The sequence below is a fragment of the Arachis stenosperma genome, chromosome 5 (assembly GCF_014773155.1).
Source record: "Arachis stenosperma cultivar V10309 chromosome 5, arast.V10309.gnm1.PFL2, whole genome shotgun sequence".
NCBI lineage: Eukaryota > Viridiplantae > Streptophyta > Magnoliopsida > Fabales > Fabaceae > Arachis > Arachis stenosperma.
In genome coordinates, this window is record NC_080381.1 from 69,827,745 (window position 1) to 69,835,779 (window position 8,035).

General features: G+C 35.9%; 1 protein-coding gene across 1 annotated transcript; it reads left to right on the forward strand.

Annotated features, from left to right (window-relative positions):
• The first annotated feature begins 2,559 nt into the window (after positions 1-2,559).
• On the forward strand, positions 2,560-6,252 carry LOC130979109 (eukaryotic translation initiation factor 3 subunit F). The gene is made up of 6 exons (XM_057902469.1): positions 2,560-2,882; positions 4,145-4,224; positions 4,616-4,845; positions 5,442-5,563; positions 5,642-5,755; positions 5,945-6,252. The coding sequence occupies exons 1-6, from the start codon at positions 2,652-2,654 to the stop codon at positions 6,032-6,034; spliced, it is 867 nt and encodes a 288-aa protein (XP_057758452.1). The 5' UTR covers positions 2,560-2,651; the 3' UTR covers positions 6,035-6,252.
• Positions 6,253-8,035: the final 1,783 nt, after the last annotated feature.

Consider the following 8,035-nt stretch of genomic DNA (forward strand, 5'->3'; position numbering starts at 1 on the left):
TCTGTTACTTCAAATGAATACTCACCTGTAAGCTCATGCATGATGTGCAGAATGTCAAGACAATCCGTTTCACATATAATATCCCTTAAACCGCAATCCCAAGCTAAAACCAGCCCCCTCCAAGCAGCAAATAATTCACATCTGATGATAGACCAGGGGGGAATGCTTCCAGAGCAGTCCGAGATTCAATCTCCCTTAGAATCTCTAATAATACACCCAAATCTCGCTAAATTTGAATCTTGATACAAGCTTGCATCACAATTAACTTTAAAAATGTTGCCTACTGGTGGTTCCCAACACAGGCAATTTCAGAGAGACCTAAAGGCATTGTTTCGATTCCTGTAAACATGTAAGTCCTTGGTGGTAATTTTGGCCATGGCAACAACCTTGTGGTCTGTCCAATGGTTGTCAGTATTGAATATGTCATTGTACCTATGTCTCCATACCCACCAAAGTCCTGCACCAAAAGACGCCCCATTGTTAGTCAAGACCTTCCGAAACCACTCTTCAAGAGCAGTACCAGCTGTCGAGTCCAAGATACTATGATCCAACATATGCCAAATTGCCTTTGATCATTCACAGTCTCTAAGGCAATGCTCTATAGTCTCCTGCACCTTGTTACATCTTTTACACATATCTGAAGAAGCTAAATGCCGCTTGAATCGAAAGGTCTCAGTTGGTAGAGCATCATGTAAGCCAAGCCACATAGTAAATTTGAACTTCTCCGGAATGTTTGTATTCCACAACCAGTTCTAGTTACTATTGGCATTTCAATTTAATGTTTTCTCTAATAACCATCTATAACCCTCCCTTGCACTATACTTTTTTGTTGCTGCAGGCCACCACTCCCACTGTGGCTCCAACTCAGTCGAACTATGATATCTCAGACCACAAATAAACTGCTTAATCTCATGCGGAATAGGTGTGGTAAGACTATCAACCTTCCAAGACACCCCTTTCCACAAGTCAGCCACTATGAAATCTGATTCAGAAATATGTATAAGGAACAAGGTTGCAAAGCTTACCAAAAGGAGTCTACTCATCATACCAAATTGATTTGTGGACATCCCCAATATTCCAATGAAGCCCTTCCTTAAGATGCTCTTAGGCACTAACAATGTTCTTCCAGGTAGCCGATGAAGAATTTCTACTGTTTTCGTTCATACCAGATTGATTCCTGAGATATTTATGTTTCAGAACCTGCACCCATAACTTCTCACTATTATTTAGACAATCCCATACCAACTTTTTCAGAAGCGCCATGTTAGCACAAGTAGTATCCCCAATACCCAATCCTCCTTCCATTTTAGGAGTTATGGCGACCTCCCACCTGACCAGAGGCAGCCCAATAAGATACGGAGGATTGGGTATTAGGGATACTACGTGTGCTAACATGGCGTTTCTGGGAAAGTTGGTATGAGATTGTCTAAATAATAGTGAGAAGTTGTGGGTGCAGGTTTTGAAGCATAAATATCTCAAGAATCAATCTGGTATGAACGAAAACAGTAGAAATTCTTCATCGGCTACCTGGAAGAACATTATTAGTGCCTATGAGCATCTCAACGAAGGGTTTTATTGGAATATTGGGGATGTCTACAAATCAGTTTGGTATGATGAGCGGACTCCTTTTGGTAAGCTTTGCAACCTTGTTCCTTATGTACATATTTTCGAATTAGATTTTATAGTGGCTGACTTGTGAAAAAGGTGTATAAAAACTACTTATTATTTTTAGTATATAAAAAGTTTTGTGTAAAAATGAGCGAATGAAAAAAATCTAACAATTTTTGATGTGTAATTTTTTATATAAGTGTAAATTTTCTTATATATACAAAAATATTATAAAACTTTTTATAGTTTAAGAATTGTAAATATTACTTAATCATATTATTTTTATTATTATCTAAATTATTTGGTCTATTCTATTTATTTCTTATCTACAAATTTTAATGGTAATATTCTTTTTTATTGACTTTATACCCAACAAGTTCCAATTTCATTGTTAATTTGAACAATTTAAAAACTTCTCGCATATTAATAAATTTATAAGTTACTACTTTTTTTTATGTGACCTTCTTATTTGAATTGAATTTATCATTATTTCAATTATAAAGTTCTTACACATTCGATATATCTTAATTTAAGAATATATATATATATATATATATATATATATATATATATATATATATATATATATATATACTTCCAGAAAATAATAACAAGAGAAAGACAACTATTTTTTAAAAATTATATAAGATGTAAAAGATAAAAGATATGATTCACTAGTATTTCTTAAAATTACATCTAAAATTACAAGATAAGATAAGATACGAAAAATAATAAATAGTTTTTTATAAATATTATCTAAAATGGTTTAAGTTGATAAAATTATCCCCAAGTAACTAAACACTGTTTTATACGGAGTTACGGACACTTAATTATGCGTTATTATTTTAGGGAAAATAATCATATTTTACATTTATTATTTTTTTGAAAAAAGAACACCGTCTTATAAATTAGCCGAAGGCCCAATCCAAGCCCATTCCTAAAACCCTAACAAATAGCAATGTGTGTTGTCACCGTCGTAACTCGTTTGTTGCAGCTGAGCAGTGAGTATCGAGTAGCGAATCAATCAAATTGGAGCTACGAACATGGCCGCGAGCGATCGCACAGTATTGCAGTTTTCTTCTTCGTCCTCTTCTTCGACGAGCTTGTCTGCGAGGGTGCACCCTCTGGTTGTGTTCAACATCTGCGATTGCTACGTTCGGCGCCCCGACCAAGCTGAGCGCGTCATTGGAACCCTACTCGGCTCCGTCCTCCCCGATGGCACCGTCGATATTCGCAACTCCTACGCCGTTCCTCATAATGAGTCCGTCGATCAGGTCCCTTCACCCATCCAAATCACCACTTTATTTATCTTTTTATTTCGGGAACTGTTGTGAATGGAAATTTGTTAGTTGCACATGTGATTGGAGATCAGTAGTTCTAAATCTGGATATGAATCAAGCGATTGGATTTTTATTTATAGGTTTATATTCAGTTTTTTTTCTCATGTTTATTCGATTTATTATTTCAGTATATGGTTTGATTTTTTTGAAATAGAGTATAAGTTGCTCCATTGTATTTCATGCTTGTGCTAAACAATATGGTAGGTAATGTTGCTGGGTATTTGTTGTGTGGTTTATCACTTCATTCTTGTTATCAATTGTTTCTTCATAATTATAGATCGTAGCCTGTAGCAGTGTATGTATGTGCCTCGCACTCGATGTGGCTTCATATTGGTGAAATATTAAACTTATAGTTCGTTATGATTATGATGATGTTGATACATTTTTTTTGAACAACCAACACTGGTGAGAGAGGTTTCATGTGGTATGAGTGTCAACCTGACCGGTTTAAGCCTTGTGTGCGGCCCCAATCTTCTTTTATCTTATGGGTAGGCTTTTAGGCTAATATGGTGGATTTTTTTTACTGAAACTGAGGAAGTTACGGTAACAAACATCAGTAGATAAGAGTTTCGGCTAATCTTGTTATTTGATGTATTTTTTAGTTTACTTCTATTGTATCCTATAATTGCATTTCCTGAGTTTTCCCTCCGACTAGGTTCTATTAGGTGATGATGGCATTCTTTACTTCTGTTTTTTCCTTTTGAAGGCAGTTCTTTTCACTTCTTGTTGATAGGGCTAATAATTTTTTCCCAAAGCTATTAGTATGACTGAATTATATAGAATTTAGAAAGGAAGCTTGAAGTGCATGATTATAAATTTGTTCTCCAGACATTAGTCAGGTATCCTCTTCAATGCATTATTGATGATACCGTTACAAGTCTGGAAAATTAATTGAGTTCATCGTTACAGATGTGATTGTTTTCAGTGCTCACATCTGCTCCATTGGGCCTCCACATCTCAAAAGTATGAGTTTTAATTTCTTTTACCAAATAAACAAAAGTGTTCATAAATTTGGTTTTCAAGAAAATGTGGGAGCACAGATATTTGGTGCACGGATAGTTGCCATTATCATATGGAATCAGGGGAAATAGTTGTAAACAAGAAATCTACTTTTGACCTTTTAATTTCCTCTTCTGGTGACTATTTAAACATTTACTCTCAAATAGATATTATAATTTTTTTTCTTTTCCTTTCAGGTTGCCCTGGATATTGAGTATCACCACAACATGTTAATATCCCACCAAAAAGTGAATCCAAAGGAAGTCATAGTTGGATGGTAAGAAAATTTACTTTAATATGGATTGTCTTAAACTTGTTGCTGAAGTGCTATGCAATAGTCTTATTGTTGAGGTGTTCACCAATAATGCTCTGAAACTCTTAGGGCCTAGGTGAAAAAAGTTTCTTGTCTTTTGGTTTTTGCAGGGCCCAGTGTTTGTCAATTTTTGTACAGTGTTATGCAAGAAGTTATCTGAAAAATGTGTTTCCTGGAAACGTCTATTTGATGAATATGGTGCTATCACATCTTAGTGAATTTAAAGCAAATGATTTATCCAAAGGGATCTTCGCTAATTAATTGCAAAGAAACTGCAATGATGTTTGTTTGTGTTTAAATGTTTCTCTCCTGTTTTTCTTCCCTGCCCTTTTATGTGTTTGGTTGATCCATTCAGGTATTCAACTGGTCTTGGAGTTACTGGTGGTAGTGCATTGATCCATGAATTTTATTCTAGAGAAGTACCCAATCCCATACATTTGACTGTTGATACTGGATTCACAAATGGAGAGGGTACCATAAAGGCATATGTTTCAAACAATTTATCTCTCGGAGACCGCCAAATTGCTGCACAGTTTCAAGAAATTCCATTGGATCTTCGTATGGTTGAGGCTGAGCGAGTTGGATGTAAGTATGGACTGTTGTAAAGCTCATGCATTTTTTCTCCTTCGATGAATTTTTAATTTCCAAAGATTTGTGTGTTTTCTTTCATGGATACTGGATACATCTGTAGACAGTTAGTGCTTCAAATTCCTTGTTACATAATCAATGGCTGCTATTTCTCCAAGTTGTATTTTGAAGAAAACTAAGTGGCTATGAATATTTTGAAATTATTTAATAGATATATTGCTTTGAGTTTTGCCAAAATAAAAAAAAATCCCACATACTGTTTTCTATCTGCATAATACTCATGTATGAAGAGATTCCACAAAATGTACAGTGTTTCCATACCCTGTTTTGAAAGAATTGTTTGAGATTCACATATAGATAAGCTGTTCCGTATTAAATTTTTTTACTATAGAAGAATGCTCTCTTACATTTGTGTGAGGTCATTCTGATTCTTACATCTGCTATACAATGCCCTGTGAATATCTTTTTCAGCTTATCATTTGCTTTTTTTTTCTTGCGATAACATTATAGTTAAGTAGTGTGTAAGCTTATGCAGCTAAATGTTACATCGATTGGTTGAAGCTAATTGCATGATTATTCCATGTTAATGGCAGTTGATACTCTGAAGTCAACCAACGTTGACAAAATTCCCTCTGATTTAGAAGGGATGGAAATGTCAATGCAACATCTACTAGACTTGATCGATGACATGTACAGATATGTTGATGATGTTGTGGTAAGATGGATTTGCTCTCAGGTTCTCTAACCACTCACCTTTTCTTATGAGACTGTTTTAACCCTTTTTTCATCTCAGGAAGGGCGTGTTGCTCCAGACAATAAAATTGGGCGATATATATCAGATGCTGTAGGCTCCCTTCCCAAATTACCCCCAGATGCTTTTGATAAGCTTATTAATGACAGCTTGCAGGTATGATTATGACCTACTTTTTTATGGCCACTGATTTCCAATTGCGGGTTTTATAGTTTTATATACCAATTGTAAAATAAAAGATATCGTTGATTATTTTTTTGGGGTTATTTATTTGTTTATGAGCATGCCTTCTCTGCTTCCCATTCCTAGTCTATTGAGCTTATAATGATGTTTTTCCCATTTCAGGATCACTTGCTCTTGTTATATTTATCTAGCATCACAAGGACACAGCTTAGCTTGGCCGAAAAATTGAACACGGCTGCTCAAATTCTGTGATTTTTACGTTTTTCGAATCAACAAGCTCTTTATTTTTGCCCCTGAAAAGGTGCCCGTTGTTGTTATTTTCTAGTTAACTCCGAATATCAGAATTTTATAATGTACTTTTGGTTAGGTTTCATTTATTTTGTCAGAGGCCATAGTGTAGCCTTCACTTATGAAATGTCATGTAATCTGTTATACTTGAAAGAAAATGAGCGATATACTTTCCTTTGCAAGCTGTGTTTTGTTTAGTGCTTGAATTAATCTCGTTCAACGTTCTTTTAAGCTCTTAAATTTTCAATTATGAAGTATTAGTGGCAGTATGGACATTTCTCAGCATGTCTTAATTCTGCTTTGGGCACTACATAAAAAGATTATAAAAAACATACTTTAAAAACTGAGGCATCTGTTGCTCATGGGAACAGAAGCCATGCGTTATTGCGTTACGTGCGAAAGAAAAATCTAATCTTTTGACCATGTTTTAGGTTTGTTAATATAATCGGAAAAGCTCTGCATACAAGCCATTAGGGCTTGTATGCTTTACAAGTTTATTAAACGATGGCTTGTATGCTTTACAAGTTTATTAAACGATAAATTTAAAATACGCGCTCCTCCACCTTCGTTGATTACACGCGCTATATAATATGCCGCGTATATCTAACTTCCAAATTTAAAATATTTGTTTCCTTCTTCGTTTTCGTTATTTTGAGATTTGGTTGTTCTTCTTCTCGCGCGTCTTCCCTCATTCTTCTCCATCGATCTTTTCCTCTTCTTTTCTCACTGGTATGTTCTTCGTTTACGTTCTCTTTTTCTCTATCTGCAACTCGAGCTTCGTTTTCTCTCTTGATTTGTTGTTTTCTGAAATCAAAGTTCGAACTCGTTTTGAAGATAATGGATCCTTCAAGTTCAGATTCTGTGCTGAATCCAGGCGATGTGGATTATGAATTTGAATCTAACGAAGTTCCTGAGGTTTGATTTACAGTAATTTGTATAGCATTGTGTAGTTTAAAAATTGCTGAACATTGTTTAATTACCTGGAATTTATAGCAGACGCTCGGGTGTAGATCAATTTCTTCTTTGGGTGTATTTTAGCTATAAGTGTGGGTGTATATACACTTTACTGGTTTTTTGTTATTTTTAATTGAGTTGTTGTTGTTCAGGTGTATTATATCAGACATGATTGGGTGTGTTTTTAGTTTTTGACATGGTGTATTCTGCAGCCTGTGTATTGACAGTTTATGGCTTTAAATGTCATTCTGTAGTTGAGTTGTTTCGGTTCGGGTGTATCATAGTAGACATGATTGGGTGTATTTGTATCATATCTATGGGTGTATTCACAGTTCTGACACGGTTTATTGTGCAGCCTCTCTCTGTTGTTGATGACGAGCTTGTTCCGAAGGTCGGAATGACCTTTACGACCCTTGAAGATGCCGGAAAATTTTACAGGAACTACGCCAAGGCTGCAGGTTTCTCTACAAGAGTTCGGTGCACAAATAGGAAGGGAAACGAGATTAAGAATCAACTGATTACATGTAGCAGAGAGGGAAAATGGAAATCTAAAATATCTCCAACCGAGAAGACCAATCCGACAGCCGGTTTAAACTGTCCTGCAAGAATTTATATACACACATTGAAGGATGTCGGTGCTTGGATCATTTCAAAGGTTGTGCTGGATCATTCACACCCCTGCTGTCCAAGCAAAGCAGAGATGCTCAAACAGCACAGGGAACTAAGCATGTCCATTCGTCGTACGATAGAGAATAACGACGAGGCCGGTATCAAACCAAGCAAAACCTACCAATCATTTGTTGCGGCTGCCGGGGGTCACCGCGAGTTAAATTTCATCAAAAAGGACGTGAGGAATTACATTACCAGGGAAGTGCGGAATGTTTCCGAACAAGAAGATGCAAAGGAATTCGGGAAATATTTGTTAAGGATGAAAGAGAAGAATCCGAATTTCTTTTTTGAGCTCGAACTCGAGGAGGATCAATCGATTAAGCTGGCCTTTTGGGCCGATGC

What these genes read in the sequence shown, in the direction of transcription:
- LOC130979109 (XM_057902469.1), top strand. Translation starts at nt 2,652, where the DNA reads ATGGCCGCGAGCGATCGCACAGTATTGCAGTTTTCTTCTTCGTCCTCT. An exon ending in AAGGAAGTCATAGTTGGATG is followed by an intron (nt 4,225 to 4,615) that starts GTAAGAAAATTT and finishes TGATCCATTCAG; the next exon opens with GTATTCAACTGGTCTTGGAG. An exon ending in GATATGTTGATGATGTTGTG is followed by an intron (nt 5,564 to 5,641) that starts GTAAGATGGATT and finishes TTTTCATCTCAG; the next exon opens with GAAGGGCGTGTTGCTCCAGA.